The 18,732-nt window shown below is 41.5% G+C and overlaps 1 protein-coding gene across 3 annotated transcripts in view; it reads left to right on the top strand.

The window, feature by feature from the left end:
* TLK2 (tousled like kinase 2) overlaps window positions 1-18,441 on the top strand; it is a 135,731-nt gene extending 117,290 nt beyond the window's left edge. For all 3 annotated transcript variants that reach the window (XM_064369765.1, XM_064369764.1, XM_064369766.1), the window contains 6 exons: window positions 2,766-2,855; window positions 6,807-6,976; window positions 8,192-8,330; window positions 11,185-11,296; window positions 12,802-12,909; window positions 17,346-18,441. In XM_064369765.1, the coding sequence (XP_064225835.1) occupies window positions 2,766-2,855; window positions 6,807-6,976; window positions 8,192-8,330; window positions 11,185-11,296; window positions 12,802-12,909; window positions 17,346-17,519 (793 nt within the window). In that variant the 3' untranslated portion in view covers window positions 17,520-18,441. The remainder of the gene's footprint in view (window positions 1-2,765; window positions 2,856-6,806; window positions 6,977-8,191; window positions 8,331-11,184; window positions 11,297-12,801; window positions 12,910-17,345) is intronic.
* Window positions 18,442-18,732: the final 291 nt, after the last annotated feature.

Raw genomic sequence — 18,732 nt, 5'->3', positions numbered from 1 at the left:
CAGCCAAAATTTTTTTTTTTAGTAAGTAGAAGGGAGTACACTCTCTAGTTTCTTTCTTTTTTTTTGAGATGGAGTCTTGCTCCGTCACCCAGGGTAGAGTGTAGTAGTGCGATCTCAGCTCACTGCAACTTCTGCCTCCTGGGTTCAAGCAACTCTCCTGCCTCCTGGGTTCAAGCAACTCTCCTGCCTCAGTAGCTGGGATTACACGTGCTCACCACCACACCCGGCTGCTTTTTGTATTTTTAGTAGAGACGGAGTTTCGTTATATTGGCCAGGCTTGCCTCAAACTCCTGGCCTCAAGTGATCCACCTGCCTCAGCCTCCCAAAGTGCTGGGATTACGGCTGTGAGCAAGTGTGCCCAATCTCTAAAATTTAAATGACTAAAAAGTAGTACAGGCCAGGCACAGTGGCTCACGTTTGTAATCGTAGCACTTTGGGAGGCCAAAGCAGGCGAATCACTGGAAGTCTGGAATTCAAGATGAACCTGGCCAACATGGCAAAACCCCCTCTATACTAAAAATACAAAATTTAGCCGGGCATTGGCATGTGCCTGTAATCCCAGCTACTTGGGAGACTGAGACAGGAGAATTGCATGAACCCAGGAGGTAAAGGCCACAGTGAATCAAGGTCACGCCACTGTCCTTCAGAGAGCCTTGGCAACAGAGTGAGACTCCATCTCAAAAACAAACAAAATGCAGTACCTTAAGCCCTCACTTGATATCAGTGATAGGTTCTTGGAAACTGCAACTTTAATGGAAACAAGGTGTAACAAAACCAATTTTACTGTAGGCTGATTGACATAAACAAGAGTTAAGTTTGTGTGGCATATTCCTGGTCACAAAACCATTACCCAGCTTCTAACTAAAGACTAAAACATTGAAATACATATGAGCTTTAGATATATTTAAGAAAGATCAGGCCGGGCGCGGTGGCTCAAGCCTGTAATCCCAGCACTTTGGGAGGCCGAGGCGGGTGGATCACGAGGTCAAGAGATCGAGACCATCCTGGTCAACATTGTGAAACCCCGTCTCTACTAATACAAAAAAATTAGCTGGGCATGGTGGCGCGTGCCTGTAATCCCAGCTACTCAGGAAGCTGAGGCAGGAGAATTGCCTGAACCCAGGAGGCGGAGGTTGCGGTGAGCCGAGATCGCGCCATTGCACTCCAGCCTGGGTAACAAGAGCGAAACTCCGTCTCAAAAAAAAAAAAAAAAAAAAAAAAAAAGAAAGATCAATAGAAAGAAGGTAACAGTTTACCCACTCATTCCCTACTCAGGGTTCAGGGTGGCTAGAGCCTATGTCAGCAGCTCAGGGGTAAGGTGGGGGCCACCCCTGGACAAGATGCCATCCCATCAGAGGGTGGGTGCACCCACACATGCACTCAGACTGGAACCATGTGGACATGCCAGTGAACCTAACACGTTTGGCTTTGGGATGTGGGAGGAAAGCAGAATAATCTGAGAAAACCCATGCAGATATGGGAAGAACACACAGACTCCACACGGACAGTGGTGCTGGCCAGGAATTGATTTTTTTTTTGAGACGAAGTCTAACTTTGTCACCCAGGCTGGAAGTGTAGTGGTGCAATCTCACCTCACTGCAACCTCCACTTCGCAGGTTCAAGTGGTTCTCCTGCCTCGGCCTCTTGAATAGCGGGAATTACAGGCAGCCGCTACCACGCCTGGCAAATTTTTGTATTTTTAGTAGAGATGGGGTTTCACCATGTTAGTCAGGCGGGTTTTGAACGCCTGACCTCAAGTGATCCGCCTGCCTTGGCCTCCCAAAGTGCTGGGATTACAGGCATGAGCCACCGTGCCTGGCTGATGGGTTTTTTTAACCTCGTCAGTGTTATAACAAGATGATGCTATTTAAGGGCCTGCTGTATAGTAAATACATAAACCGATAATGTATTTGTTTATTATCATTATCAGGTGTTACATACTGTAGATAATTGAATATGCTAGACTTTAATATGACTGGCAGCACCACAAGCACAAGTAATGCATCGTGCGATGACATCATGACTGCTGTGTCACCAGGTGATAGGAATTTTTTTTTTTTTTTTTTTGCTCCTTCAATTCATGGGAAGCTCTGTTATACTCTTATGTGACCCCTGTCATATACGTGGCTTAGCATCATTGACCAAAGGGTTGTGACACAGTGGATGACTGTATCAAATTCACCATTTTAAGAAAACTGGGGTTCCATAATTTCACATTTCATATTTTCTTAGAATAAAGCTAATAGCACTTAAATTATTTTTGTAAGGAGGAGAATTTAAAAACAAAAAATATAAAGTACTGTTAATTGATTTATGTAACAGATAATCCTTTAACCTAAGGGGTTTACATGCTAGCATTGACCCCTTTGATGTTACGCCAGCATATATACCTTTACAGATATGATGTATCAGCTTTAGAGAGAGGGGGAAAATAACAGTCCTGGTAATTTTAAAATCTGTGATACTTGAGTATAAATGGGAAAGAGGTGTGATTATCATACAGTGAACTTGAAAGGGATGAAAAGGGTTGACATCCATTCACTTAACAAATTTTTGAGCACCTATTATTTTCTCAATGGCTTGGTAGATTCCAATAGAGAAAATAGGATGACCAAAGAGAAAAATCAGATGAGGGACCAGATGGACCTGAATGGAATGAACATGTTGAAAAAATAGAGATATGATTGAATATTTTGGAGGATCTTTGAAGAGTTATAAAAGGCAGGCCAATATACCTTCTTGTTAATTTCCTCTTTTGTTTACAGGCATGCATGTAGGGAATACCGGATTCATAAAGAACTGGATCATCCCAGAATAGTTAAGCTGTATGATTACTTTTCACTGGATACTGACTCGTAAGTGTTGTGCCGTTTTACCTTAAGAGTTATATTATTTTCTTGCAGTGTTGATTGTTCATGGAATAGAACTGAACTCTGGATCCAGGAAATACCCTCTGAGGGAACCAAATGTATTAATTTATGGACAGATGATCAAATGTAAATTCAGATTTGGGTCAGCAAGGAACCTCTGCACCAAAGGACATGTGCACTTGGGTGCCAGTAAATGTTTAACAATCAGTTTGGTGTGAAGAGAGACAGGGCTAATGCATAGTGTTTGCCAATTTCCAAGGTGTAGATACTCCTCCCATGTCCAATTTTGATGTACCACCTGTTTATTTATTTTTAAACATCTTAATTATAATTCACATATTATATGATTGATGCAGGTAAAATATACAGTTTAGTGGTTTTTAGCATATTCATAGATACATGCAACCACTAGCGCCAATTTTAGAATTTTTTCACCACCTCAAACCCCATCCCTTTCACCACTATCCACCTATTCTACCATTCCATCCCTCTTCCCTAGCCTTAATCAGTCACTACTGTTTTATCTCTATGGATTTCCTGTTCTGGACTCTTGTATGCATGGAATCATACAGTATGTGGACTTTTATTACTGGCTTCTTTCACTTAGCATGATGTTGTCAAGTTTCATTCTTGTGGCATGTGTCAGTACTTCATTCCTTTTTATGGCCACATAATATTCTGTTGTATGCATATACCACATTTTGCTTATCCATTTGTCCTACCAGTGGTTTGATAACCAGCTCACAAAATCCCTGAAAATTTAAGTCAGCTCTTAGAAACTGGCATGAGCTGGTGCTAGCATGCCACTGATGTGCACTAGCGAGTGTAGACTGTTCAGGAGTTTCTGCTCACCCCAAGACTCTTATGAACATTGCCAGGCCTTTTAAAAAAGTATTGGCCATGTGGTTTATCCGAGAATGAGACAAGAAATGTGGCACTAATGAAGACACAACTCAATGCTACATGTCAAAATACAGGCTTATAGGATGTTAGAATAGTCAAAATATAGGCTTATAGGATGTTAGAATAGGGAGTGATCTCCGAGTCCAGCCTTTTCTTTTTATAGGTGTATTTTGAGGACCAGAGAAGTTAAATGACTTGTTTGAGATCATTGATAATCGTGGACATTGCTATATTTTGTTGGTATAAGTTAGCTCCAGCATCTCTGGGTTTATCCAGCAGTTTAGCTGGATATATCTTAGCATTTGAAAATGTTTCTCTGTAGAAGTCTGAACTGAATCAGAACATACTTTAGTTCTAGACTCCAGGCTCCCTCAGCCTCCCAGGGTAATTCTAGAAGTTTTGGTCTGTTCTAGCCAACAGTCTCAGAGAAGGCTATGCAGACAGCTGGTTCACATTTAGAAATAATCTCAAAGAGGACTATAATTCCTTTTGGAAATACGACCTGGGCCATTCTCTAAGAGATTTCTTCTTCTCATTTGGGTAGCCCTGGCACTGGACTTGTCCATGTGTGTTTCACATGAGTGGAATTTTAAAAAAAATTATCTAATTAGAGGGCAGGATTGGGAAACCAAGGGCAGGTCATGACATCACTATTTTGTTTTGAGTAAATTTCTTGAATATTAGGTAGACTCCCCTCTCTGAATTATAAGTTCAAAAACTATTTCAAAGATTAATATCAGCCTCAAATTATCTGCTGTTTCGAAGTGTATACACACTTTTAACTAATGTGAAAAATTGAGTTAGTTCTGTACTATTCTTGAGTTGATTACTTTGTTGTTCCTATTGTTTGTATGATGAAATTTCACCAAAAATGTCAGACCATCATTTTTAGAACATCTTCTGAGAATTGTTTGGGTATTAAAAGTGAAGCTTTATTTTCAACTTGCATTGGGTCAAAGAATCATTCCATTGAGCACGAGTCTATATTTCAGATTTTAGAATCTCAGATCAGAGAAATCTGATAAATTTCAGACATTTCTTTTATTTTTTATATTTAATTTGAGATGGAGTCTTGCTCTGTTGCCCAAGATGTAGTGCAGTGGCATGATCTTGGCTCACTGCAGCCTCCGCCTCATGGGTGCAAGCAGTTCGCGTGCCTTACCCTCCCAAGTAGCTGGGATTACAGGCATGTGCCACCACATGGCCAATTTTTTATATTTTCAGTAGAGACAGAGTTTCACTATTTTGGCCAGGCTGGTCTCAAACTCCTGGCCTCAGGTGACTCACCCATCTCTGCCTTCCAAAGTGCTGGGATTACAGCAGACATTTTTTTTCAAATGGGGTGCTAGCATGCCTTGCTATGTTTCATAAGATGCCTACAGTATTGTTCAGTTTGGGGAGTCCACAGGACCATGTGTGTTCACATTCAATTGCAGTGCTTTATGAAAGCCTCAAATTGCACAGGGGCCTGTATTGCTAGTCCTGAGCCTGTTTGCTCTCAGCTCTGTTCTTCACCCTTTCCCTGCCAGTATCTTTGGGGGATTAGCCCTTGTAGGCTGTGTTTACCAGGCCCATGTGTCTGTTGGTGTTCTGCTGTTTTCAGCCAGTGGAAAGGCAGAAATGGGAGGGGGTCTCCACCTACTCTCCTCCTCTCACCAAGGGAAACTGGAACTGCAGGCAGAACCTGGTGACCCTGGGTTCTAGTTTCACTGTCTCCTCCTTTCTGGCCTGCTTGCCTGAGGGTGATGATGGCTTCCTGCTGTAGATGATCTCTAGAGTGCCTCATTGACCAGTTTGTCTTCTCAGCTCTTCGATCATCTGTATGATCAGTTCCCGGAGTCTCGCTCTGTTGCTCAGGCTGGAGTGCTGTGGCATGATCTCGGCTCACTGCAACCTCCATCTCTTGGGTTCCAGCGATTCTGCTGCCTCAGCCTCCCAGGTAGCTGGGAATACAGGCACGCACCACCAGGCCCGGGTAATTTTGTATTTTTAGTAGAGATGGGGTTTCACCATGTGGACCAGTCTGGTCTCAAATTCCTGACCTCAGGTGATCCACCCACCTCGACCTCCCAAAGTGCTGGGGTTACAGGCGTAAGCTACCACGCCCAGGCACCTCTCTGTTTTAAATAATCAAGTGGTTTTTATTTTCAGGCTAGATCCTGACTGATAACACCCACGTTATCACAACTTAGAGTACTTCAGAAGGTATTCATCCCTCAGGGATATCCAAACAATTCAAGATGGCTTACTTCAGAGTAAGATAGAAGATAGACACATTACCTGTGATGCCATGAAGGCGTATGGTTTTATGTGTGGGTCTGTATGGCATAATTGACGTAAGTGAAAGAAAAAGAACCCACATACATTTGTTAGAACCATAGATACTATACTTTACAAGCTCATTTACACCTTGTGTTTAAGAGAAATTGTAGTGCAGTATTGTGTCAAGCTGTGAGGAGGCATGGTATGCAGTCAGTTTTTGGGACATGGGCAAACTATATTCTTCCTCATTGTCAGCACTCAGGGTTATATAAAATGTTTGCAGTGAGAATTGTGTACCTAGCCAAGATTGCACCGCTGCACTCCAGCCTAGGCAACAGAGTGAGACGGTCTTTCAAACAAAAAAAGAGAGAGAGAGAGAGAATTGTATACTTGATCACATTCTGGTTGTTTAGACATGGATGTGTTGCATGAGTGTGTAAGGGAGACCCTTCCAGGAAGATATCTAGCTTAAATACATTATACTTCTTATCAGTATTCTTATAGTCTAGACTCAAGAAGAGTTCTGCTATGGGTGAACTTGAGCACAAGAGATTCCAACACTGAGGGTGTGGAAACTCTTCAAGAGAATAAGCAGTTTTATTACTATAAACCTCTCAGCTAATACTGAATATAGAATTGAAGAGTATTTTAAGGAACTAAGAAGAAAGGGGTGAAAGCTAATGAACTGAAGTTTTCACCTGGGACTGATTTAGGTAGTCTTAATCTGCTTGCTCTTATTCCATGGTTAAATGTTGGTTTATTTGTCTTTAGGTTTTGTACAGTATTAGAATACTGTGAGGGAAATGATCTGGACTTCTACCTGAAACAGCACAAATTAATGTCGGAGAAAGAGGCCCGGTCCATTATCATGCAGATTGTGAATGCTTTAAAGTACTTAAATGAAATAAAACCTCCCATCATACACTATGACCTCAAACCAGGTATGTCTAACTTTTAGGAGACAGTATTAGTGGCTTTTCTTTGGTCTTATAAGTGACTTTTAATTTGATAAAGTTAGAGAATTTCACAGCAGCCAAGAAGGGCTAATAACATCTCACTTTTGATTGCTTGGATAGGTGTGGGAAGAAGAGTCCTGGCCAAGCAGCACTGGGTTTAGGAGGGTGCTGGATTAAATACTCTGGAGAAACAATACCTTTATCTTTGGAGCCAGGGCAGTTCATGATGTCTCATTAAGAAAGAACTGTTCTAGCAAGTTCAGTTTTGTTTCTTTCCCATTACTCATACTACATAGCAGTTCCTCTGCTTCAGGTCTCTTTGATAAGAGCCCCCAAATTAACAACTTATCTTACTTACATGCCTCCCATCTCAATAAATTTCAAGCAAAATTTTTCATCTTTTTGTATGGTTATTATCCAGCTTTGATAGTCATCAGCAGAGAGTACAGGGTAGCTAGAGTCCTTACCTCTATTTTTTATTGTTATCTTCAGCTATGTTTTAGAAATCTGCATATGTTCTATAGACAACTCTAACAGCTTAGCTTGGGCATTAGGAAGATGGTCCCCCTTTACCTTCTGGTGTTGCAAAATTGTAAACTTTGCTGTTCTCTTCTGGTAGGTATATATTAAGTCTTATTATTGACTATTCTCTAATGTTCTAATACAGTTCAGATGACTAAAACGTTAATTATAATGAAGCAAATTTTTAAAAGATGGCTATTTTGTGAATAAATTTTCCATAACTGAATTCAGCACTTTACTGCCATAGGAGCTGTAGGTGGCGCTGTGGTGCTAGCTTTGGTTCCCTTGTATGTCGTCTTTGATTCCTCCCCACACCCCAAGTACTGTTCTAAACAGAGTAGTTTAGAGATCGTCACTGAAAGTTCAGATGAAAGTTTCCCATCATTTTTGACCAAGTGAACAAGTATATTTTACTTTGGCCAGTTATTTTTATTTCCAGAGCTCATCATAGTGGTGGTTTTGGCACATTAAGCAGGTGATTCTTGGAAAATAGAAGTTTCAGCAGATGCTGAGGACTCTCCCTGAGTATCCAAAGTTCAGATTGCTTGATTCCCAAGATTTGGATGTTTGCTTTTGCAAGAGTTTGATTTCAGTTGTCCTCTTCTTATCTGTTATTACTTTGGATTTTTCTCTTAATCAGTAAGTCTCTGCTTATTCATGAAGATTTTTATTTTTTAGGTAATATTCTTTTAGTAAATGGTACAGCGTGTGGAGAGATAAAAATTACAGATTTTGGTCTTTCGAAGATCATGGATGATGATAGCTACAATTCAGTGGATGGCATGGAGCTAACATCACAAGGTGCTGGTACTTATTGGTAGGTATCCAGGAGCTCTGCCAGGTTGGCTATGGAGATGTGGCTCTGCTATACTGAAGTGTTGATAAAGAATTAATTGCTGTATGCTGTCTGCTAGGCAAAATGCCATAAACCAAAGCAGACTTTCTCCCCAAATTGTTACTATCTTTTCAGCAGTTTGACTCTTCGTATTTACATTAATTTGTCTTTATTTTTCTTTCCTTTCTTGAAAACCCTTAAGAAGAAGGAGAGCTTTTATGGGCCGGGTATTTGAGATGTATGTTTTCTCCACAGAGTTGGCCTTGCAAGTCAGTAGAGAACAAGGTTGCTCATGTGGTGTATATAAAGAATGGCCCCAAAAGCTTTATTTCTAGACTGTTCTTGTCCCAATACAGGTCTCTCTTCATGGGTTGAGGGGGATAAGGGATTTGCTTCAAGAGTTGCCAGAGGATATTGGACTGTAGGGAGTTGTCAAGATCAGGATGAAATGTCACTGTAGCGCATATGAAATCTATACAGGAAAAAGTGACCATGATTTGCCAGAAGTTTATCCATGTCTGTTAGCCATGTTCTAAAAGTTTTTGAAGCACATTTCCTCCCATCTCTTGTCATCTGTCCTCCTCTAGCCACCCCACCCAAGCTAGCTCTGCCTGACAGTTTTATGCTTCTATTTCTGCCTACATTACTTTGACCATTTGAACCATAAAAGATAGCTAGTTAAAGATCTTAATCATCCAAAAATGTCTCTTAGGCTGGGTGCGGTGGCTCACTTAATTCCAGCACTTTGAGAGGCTGAGGTGGGCATATCACTTGAATCCAGGAGTTTGAGACCAGCCTGGCCAACATAGTGAAACCCCATCTTACCAAAAATACAAAAATTAGCCAGGTGTGGTGGCAGGTGCCTGTAGTCCCAGCTACTGAGGAGGCTGAGGCAGGAGAATTGCTTGAACCTGGGAGGTGGAGGTTGCAGCAAGCCAAGATCGCACCACTGCACTGCAGCTTGGGTGACAGAGTGAGACTCTGTCTCAAGAAAAAGTCTCTTAATAATAAATAAGAAACAAGAATACAAAACTATAATTCTTTTTACAAGAAATGAAAGAAAGGCTATCTCAGTCTGAAACTAAGTTTGATAGAGATGGATCAGAGAAGGAATATTTTCTGCCTCTGAACTCATGTGGTCCCCTTCAAGCTGTAAGTTGTATTTCAGGATGAGCATAGGTTCTAAAATAAAGAATTTTCCACAGAGTTGATTTTGCTAGCATGAAATCTGCAGAAATTAATCGGCAGTCCTCAGAATTCTACCTTCCAGCCATGATGTGGCTAAGCCTCCAGCTGTATTTATTTGGTTTCCTAAATACAAGAGGTACTTACCTTCCATACCATACAATTTGGTGTGGCTGGCTATCACATATTAAATAGTTTTTTTAGAGACCAGTGGTGGAGAGGGAAGGAATTTAGATGAGGAATGAGTTGTTTTAACAACTAGTTTGGCCTTTGCTACACTGTTTGTTAGTCTTCCAGTAAGCCTCTGATCACACTTAAAGTAGGAAATATAAAATACCTTCTGAGCCAGGTGTGGTGGGTGGTGCACCTGTAAATTCCACCCACTTCGGAAGCCAAGGTGGGAGGATTCCCTTCAGACCAGGAATTCCCAAGCAACCTGGACAACATAGTAAAACCCCATCTCGAAAAGAAGTAACTTCTGAAAATTTGGACTTTATTGTCACCCTTGATCATATGTTGGAATCATAAGAGGCTACCATAAAAAGGTAGGAAAACCTCTCCCCTCAGAGATCTATACTGCGTCCTGAATTCATTTGAACTTTTAAAATATTTGCTTACTTTAGACATATCTCCTTCTTTTGGCAGCATGAAACCCATACCATTTCTAGTTATGTTTAATGTTTGTTGATGAAGCTATCCTAAAAGGGAATGCACTTCTTTTGTGTCTCCTCCACCCCCTTTTTAAAACTTGTCGAATGACTCTATATTAGGTACAACTCTGGGGAAGGAGGCTGAGAGTGACTGAAGTGTGGGACTAGTGAGAATAGTTACTACTCTCAGGAAATTGAGAAGTGTATTTTGATGCCTTAAGGGACATCACTGCCTCCCTAACGTTAGAGTGTCTTTTCTTATTTTCAGATGGGTTCTTACTCTGTCGCTGGAGTGCAGTGGCATGATCGACTCACTGTAGTCAGCCTCCCCCAGGCTCAGGTGATCCTCCCACCTCAGCTTCCCAAGTAGCTGGAACTACAGGGGCATGCTACCAGGCCCAGCTAATTTTTGTATTTTTAGTAGAGATGGGATTTTGCCGTATTCCCCAGGCTTGTCTTGAACCCTTGAGGTCAAGCAATCTGCTGGCCCTGTCCTCCCAAAGTGCTGGGATTATGAGTATGAGCCATCAAACCCCGCCTAGAGTGTCTTTTCATTGATTCTCCATATAAGTCTAAGTTGACTATTAAAATTCACATATTTTGGCCAGGTGTAGTGGGTCATATCTATAATCCCAGCACTTTAGGAGGTCGAGGTGGGAGGATTACTTGAGTCCAGGAGTTTGAGACCAGCCTGGGCAACACAGTGAGACCCCACCTCTACAAAAAAAAAATTTTTTTTTAACTGGCCAGGCATGGTGGTGCCTCCCTTTAATCCCAGCTACTGGGAGACTGAGGTGGGGGAACCACCCGAGCTTGGGAGGTTGAGGCTGTTGTGAGCTGTGATCACGCCACTGTATTCAGCCTGGGTGACAGAGACACTGTCTCAAAAAATAAAAATAAAAATTATGTATTTCTATTTTCAACAAGATATTTTGTCTTTTTGTACGTCTTAGATTTATATAATTGTTATTCTAAGAATTTTTATTTCTTCTCTGTCCCAGGTATTTACCACCAGAGTGTTTTGTGGTTGGGAAAGAGCCACCAAAGATCTCAAATAAAGTTGATGTGTGGTCTGTGGGTGTGATCTTCTATCAATGTCTTTATGGAAGGAAGGTAAGTTAGAAGGTTGACAAAGAAGCTTGATTTCTTTCTTGGGTGGCACACATACACAGTGCCTTGGTATGGATTAGTCTCTTGGAGTTAATTATTGGGTTATACAAAGTAGAATTCTGAAAGTAGTGGTTTAAAGAAAATACAGACTTAATAATACAAGCTTTAAGCATAAGCAGAAATTCTCAGCCCTAGGGCACCTAGTGAGTTCTGCTGGGCATGTTAAAAACATGCACTTTTACTGTTCTCAATTAGATCTGGAACATGTATTTCTTCTGATAGTATGTATAGAGATTTACATAAAATTGTTTATTTATTAAAGTGTACAGTCTTCCCAAGAACCTGGGGGGGGGGGGTCCCAAAAACCAAAACTCAAAATATCCCCAGAATCTTTATCTCCAACCATCCCATTAGTTGAACCTATTATGAATGAAAGTGTGCTTTATATTTCTATACTGGGGAGATGGTGTCAGGACGTATTCATTGTTACCACCTATCAAAGTGACATATGTCATTTCAACAAGTGGTAAACTATACCTAATGAATAGTCATATTTGTTTTTCCTTGTAAACATGCCTTATAAATGTATCGATGAGGATCTACTTGTGTATATTATGTTCCTGTTGCTCTTTTTGTGTGTTTGTATGTTTCAGTGTTTCCCAGTAGGCTGTGAGTATAAGCCAGATGGGAGTTCTCTTTTGAATTCTTAATATTTTTATTACATTCCCCAGACCAGTTCCTAATTCAGATTATAGCTTCCTCTTTAACTTCTCCTTGGCCTTTTTTTTTTTTCATCTTACCTCTCTAAAACAGGGAAACTATTGAGAAGTAGTGGGCTTAATTATTATTTACATTCTCTGACAATGTTGAATTGCTACTGATAACAGAATTTATCTAGAAATAACTAGATAAATTATGTAGAAATTATCTAGAAATAACTATTTGAGAGAGATCTCAGTAGAACCAGTATAGAGAGACTTGAGTTGAACTTATTTTTAAGAGTTTATTAGAAAATGGCAGCTTAGCATAGATGAAGCCATTATGTAATCCCAACTCTTTCTTGTTCCTACTCTCTCCTTACCCCTCTGTGTTTTCACTTCCTTTCCTTCTCTTTTTCTGTTTCTCGAGTTGGCCTAAGGCACAGGTGTGTGTAGTGCTTAGGCCCGCTGGCATGCATCCCTCGGAGCAGGTGAGGTTGCGGGGTCCTGCTCTGGATCTTCCTTTTCTTTGCTATGAGCAAAACTTAGCAGTGTTAGGATATAGGAGATGCTGCTTCTGGTCCCTGCTCTGCCTTGACCTGGATGCTGAACTGTGAGCAAGTACTTATGCTCTGAGCTCTCACCTGCCTTCTCCATAAAGTGAGAGCACTAGAGGGGATTGTCTCCAGAATTCCTTGCAGCAATTCAGATTAGAAGATGTATTCTCCTTTTCCTTGCCTGTGGTATTGAATTGTTTTCTCTTTAATTTTCATCAGAGGCCCACCTTTTTTGTTTGTTTTTATATGACAGCCTTTTGGCCATAACCAGTCTCAGCAAGACATCCTACAAGAGAATACTATTCTTAAAGCTACTGAAGTGCAGTTCCCACCAAAGCCAGTAGTAACACCTGAAGCAAAGGTAAGTTTTGACCCATTGGCCAACAGAAACGACTGCTTTGCTTTCTGTATTATTTATATGGGTAATAGTGGATGGATTATTCAGTGTGAAATTCAGGAGTTATTAAAAACATTAGGGTAGGCATGAATTAATATTCCTAAGAACACTTAACAGAAGAATATTGCTTATACCCTGACCACTCTATCCCCAGTTCCAGTAGAGGGAATGTTGATAGGTGGATTTTAATCCGGAAAGGCTCCCTAGAGTCAGAAAGGGAGGGAGAGCAAACTCCAGTTGAAAGAGAACAGGTGTGTGGATGTTATGGAAGATACCCAGCTTCATCTGTATTCAGGGATTGTGATTAATTTGGGGAGCTAATGCCCACGTAGGAGAAATTATATGAGTACTAAGGCATTTGTATTAGTCTGTTCTCATGCTGCTAATAAAGACATACTCAAGACTGGGTAATTTATAAAGGAAAGAGGTTTAATTGACTCTCGGTTCAGCATGGCTGGGGAGACCTTAGGAAACTTACAATCATGGTGGAAGGGAAAGCAAATACATCCTTCTTCACACAGTGGCAGGAAGAAGAAGTGCTCAGCAAAGAGGGCAAAGCCCGTTATAAAACCAGCAGGTCTTGTGAGAACTCACTCACTATCATGAGAACAGCATGGAGGTAACCACCCCCATGATTCAATTACCTCCTACTGGGACCTTCCTGTGTCATGGGAGGGTCCTGGTAGGAGGTAACTGAATCATGGGGGTGGTTGGAACAATTCAAGATGAGATTTGGGTGGGAACACAGCCAAACCATATCAACATTATAGGGTTAAATGTCAAGCAAATGGTAAGCAGTAAATTCTGTTGCAGTTGGTGAAGGCATAAAAAAGTCAGTGGGGCAAAGGAAGCATGGAATGGGAGGTGGTGAAAAGGAAGCTTGCTATGTGTGTAAACCAAGATTCTAGTAACCACCCTGCTTTGTCCTTGCTATTTTATTTATCTCTACTTATTAACCAGTTCTACTTAGATAGGTGGTAGCCAGCCCCATTGGGTGCTGTAGTCATTCAGCATTTTTAAAGTCAAAGCGAGTAGTTATAAGACTTTTGTTGTTTTTGTTGTTTTGAGACAGCGTCTCACTCTGTCACCCAGTCTGGAGTACAATGGCACTATCACAGCTCACCACAGCGTCAGCCTCCCCAGGCTAAGCGGATCCTTCCACCTGAGCCTCCTGAGAAGTGGACTACAGGCGTGCACTACCACGCCTGGTTAATTTTTTGTAGAGAAGGGGTTTCGCCATGTTGCCCAGGCTGATCTTGAACTCCTGGGCTCAAGCCATCCACCCACCTTGGCTTCCAAAGTGCTAGGAGCCACTGTGCCCAGCCAATTACAAGTCTAATTTATTTTTTTCAGTGTTTGATCTGCTCCTCCCTCACAGTGTACCTGTGTGATGTAGGTTAGGAAAGAGCCTCTCTTCCAAGTGGTTTAGCTGCCATGCCACAGGGTAAGAATTAACATCTTTAGCAGTTGTTTATAATTCCTGACTGATTGCTCCCTGTCCCAATTGTTCGACAGTTTAAGTACTGCATAACCAAGAAAGCAAATCTGCAAAGGAGAAGTCCCATGACACGTCCCTAAGGCAAATGTCCTGGGAGAGCTGGAGAGAGTCTCAGCTTTGAAGCTTGGTTAACCTAATTTTAGTGTCATCTCTGCACTCAGTAGTAGATGTGTAACTTTAGGCAAGTTTACTTAAACCTTTAAGCTGCTTTTCCTTATCCATAAAAACAAAGACAAAAACATCTTCCTTAAAAGGTGTTTGTAGCTAGGTGCAGTGGTATGCACTTGTAATGTGCTGTGATCACACCACTGCACTCCAGCCTTGGCAACACAGTGAGACCCTGTCTCAAAAAAAGTGGGGGTGGGGGTGGTTGTGAGTTTTAAGAGGACTTGGTAGAGAATCTTGGCAGATTCTCTACTCTAGCTAGCTGCTCTCACCACCCATGCCACAGCTGCCACCCAGAGTCGACACTGGGGGACTTAAATAAGTTGTCTGACAGATGTTTAATTCTCCTTTCAAGACTATTTCTGTATGTGACTTTTGTCAAATTTTCATGTTTATTCAGTAAATAGGTGAACAAACGTTCCAAAACTTTAGAGACAGTTAGATGGACTTGCTATGAAGAATACAAAAGTATCTCCAAATGTTTCCATGAATTGTCTCCAGTGTTCCCGTATTTCTCCAACTCCTACCCTCTTATCTTCCTCTCCTCCCACAACAAATATTTATTGAATGCCTATGAAACAGTAGACACTATTTCAGGTAGTGGAGATGGAACCGAACATGTAGCATGAACCACGCAGACCAGTTCCCTGCCCTTAAGGAATTTATATTCCACTTATGAGAAAAACAATAAAACAAAAAGTGGATACATTTCAGATGGTGACAAATGTTATGAAGAAATAAATCAGAGTAGGGGGAACCTCTCTTTTGATGGCATGGTTAGGGAAGGCCTCAAAGATTAAGTGACATTTTGAGCAGTATCTTGAATGGTATGAAGGTGGGAGCCATGTGTAGATTTGCCAGGGAAAGCATTTTAGCAGAGAGAAGCTCAGATGTGAGAATGAGCTTAGCAGGTCCACAGAGCAAAGGGGAAGGTGATAAGAGAGGCAGGAGGGTGAGGGGGTAAGTGTGAGGGAAAGCAGTTGCAGGTTTTAATCAGGGCAACTGTGAGCTGATTGCTGTTTTAAGAGCTGACACTGGCAGCCTCAGAGAAAATTCAAGGTAAATGAAGTTTACTTTGCTGAGTGCCATGGCTCACATTTAATCCTAGCACTATGAAAAGATGAGGTGGCAGAATTGCTTAAGGCCACAGGTTTGAGACCAGTTTGGGAAATATCTCTACAAAAAATTTTTAAAGTAGCTGGATGTGGTGGGGCACGCCTTGTCATCCTAACTACTTGGGAAGCTAAGGTAGAGGATCACTTGATCCAGGAGTTTGAGGCTGCAATGAGCAATGATCATGTCAGTACACTCCAGCCTGGGTGACAGAACGAGACTTTGTCTCGAAAAAATGTTATGTAAAAAAAGTTTGACCAGTGTTTAACCTAAGATAGCCTGTTTAACTCCAATTCCATGTCGTTCACCTAGAAAGGCTCATTTTTAAACGCGAAGGATCATAAGGTTCATTTCTTTGATTTTTTTTTTTTTTTTTTAAGACATGGGATTTCACCATGTTGGCCAAGCTGGTCTTGAACTCCTGACCCAAGTGATCTGCCCACCTCTGCCTCCCAAAGTGCTGGGATTACAGGCATGAGCCACTGCACTGGGCCTATATTTGTTTTTATCTTTCAAATGCTTTAACCAAGCCAGTACCTCTAAGTCTTTGATTTTGATAAACCAGGATTGGCATTGTATTATTATTTTGTTTATCAAACTTGGGGGAAAACCAGAAAATCAATAGCTTGATTCATGTTTTAGATTTTGGTTCAAATAAACTCTGCTTTTTAGAGCAGTTTTAGGATCACAGCAAAATTGAAAGTATAGAGTTCCCTTATACCGCCTGCTGCACCCATGCACAGCCTCCCCATCAACATCTCCTGCCAGAGCAGTACATTTGTGAGAGCTGATGAACCTGTCTGTACCAATATATCACATCCTTATCACCCTAATGTAAAATATGGACTTTCTGTAATAATGATGTTTTAGATTTTTAAAAATTAATTTATTTAAAATAGTTACATTGAAACTGACTAAATTGAACTACTAAAAAATAGGAAGAAAGCAAGCAGGAAAAGACAGATCATCTATATAAGGGTCGTTATGCTAAGACTTACAGAAACTGAAACTGCATAGCCTTCACTTTGGTAGTCAACTAGAATTCCGTATTAAACCCCCCCTCACTGCATTTTTGGGGCTACAGTGTTAGTGCAGATGCAAATCCTTTTCAGGATTCCCTTGACTACATAGGGAAATCATTTTATAACCTGTGACATGTCATAGTGTTAGTCGTTGTGTGTCTCCTGACACTGCATGTGGTGATAGTTTGCCATTAGAATTTTCACTTCCTCAGGAAGTTCACATGAGACCATGGTTTGTAGATGGAGGACCATGAAGTTAGACCGTTCCCATCCAAACCAGTGAAGACAGAGTCAGTCTCTTCTTTCTTTTTTTCTGTTGGTCTTAGTGCTTTGCAGGCAGGAGTATTTAAAGGTCATGCTTCCTTTTTCCTCCTTTCAGTAATGGCTCAGCCCTTTCTCTCTGGGAAGGAGTTGGTGGCAACAGAGAGGTGCTGCTGCTCTGTCTTCTTTGGGTCTGCCTGGTGATTTCTGAGGAAGGCCTTAAGCCCCTTCTCTTTAGGGGTTCCTTGCTCTGGGCCCTGGCAGCCAATAGAGAGCCTCAGGCTTCCCTCTGGGGGTGCCAAAGCTGTATGCCTCAGTCTTCAAGAAACTCTCCTTTGCAGGCATTTATTCGACGATGCTTAGCCTACCGAAAGGAGGACCGCATTGATGTCCAGCAGCTGGCCTGTGACCCCTACTTGCTGCCTCACATCCGAAAGTCGGTCTCTACGAGTAGCCCTGCTGGAGCTGCTATTGCATCAACCTCTGGGGCATCCAATAACAGTTCTTCGAATTGAGACTGACTCCAAGGCCACAAACTGTTCAACACACACAAAGTGGACAAATGGCATTCAGCAGCGGGTTTGGAACATAGCGAATCCGAATGGATCTGATGAAACCTGTACCAGGTGCTTTTATTTTCTTGCTTTTTCCCATCCATAGAGCATGACAGCATCGATTCTCATTGAGGAGAAACCTTGGGCAGCTCCGGCCAGGCCTCGTAGGAAAAGGCCCCGCCCAAGGTTCCGGTGTCAATGGCCACTGTGTGTGGCTGCTCTGAGTGAGGAAAATTAAAAAGAAAAACTGGTTCCATGTACTGTGAACTTGAAAACATGCAGACTCAGGGGGGTCCCTGATGCAATGCTTCAGATGAAGAATGTGGACTTGAAAATACAGACTGGGCTAGTCCAGTGTCTATATTTAAACTTGTTCTTTTCTTTTAATAAAGTTTAGGTAACATCTCCTGAAAAGCTTGTAGCACAAAGGCTCAGCTGGGGATGGTGTTTGACTTCGGAGGAAAAAAGTTGCTATTGCCCGTTAAAGGCACTAGAGTTAGTGTTTTATCCCTAAATAATTTCAATTTTTAAAAACACGCAGCTTCCCTCTCCCCTTTTTTATTTTTGAAAGAATACATTTGGGCATAAAGTGAAACCCGTATTAGCAAGTACGTGGCAACGTTCATTCCAATCAGATGCAGCTTTCTCCTCCGTCTGGTCTCCTGTTTGCAATTGCTTCCCTCATCTCAGTAGGGAAAAAATTGAGTGGGAGTACTGAGATGTGTGGGTTTTTGCCATTGGACAAAGAATGAGGTTAGAAGACTGCAGCTTGGAGTCTGTCTAGGTTTTCAACTATTTCTTCACAATTTGAACACTTGACGGTTGTCCCTTTTAATTTATTTGAAGTGCTATTTTTTTAAATAAAGGTTCATCTGTCCATGCAGTCCTCTTGGATTCTCTGAATGTAGTAACTATGAAGCTATGCCAAAGGTAGGCAGAAAATGGGCTTGGGAGCCAGACACTCCAGGGATCAGTAGTTCCTACCCACAGTCTTTGTGTGCTTGCTAAATGGTGTACATTTCCTGTTAACCACATTATTAAAACTTGATCAGCACATAAGCTTTCTTCTGTTAGATCTTTTGGCAGCAAACAACCTCCCCCCCTCAAGCCTCTGAATTTTGTGGGTGTGTGGTGTGTGTGTGTCTGTGTGTGCATGTACACACACACTTTGTCT

Source organism: Aotus nancymaae, unplaced genomic scaffold (genome assembly GCF_030222135.1).
Source record: "Aotus nancymaae isolate 86718 unplaced genomic scaffold, 86718_ANA_hifiasm-v0.15.2.pri h1tg000089l, whole genome shotgun sequence".
NCBI classification, from domain to species: Eukaryota; Metazoa; Chordata; class Mammalia; order Primates; family Aotidae; genus Aotus; species Aotus nancymaae.
This window is presented reverse-complemented; position numbering and strand designations above follow the sequence as displayed.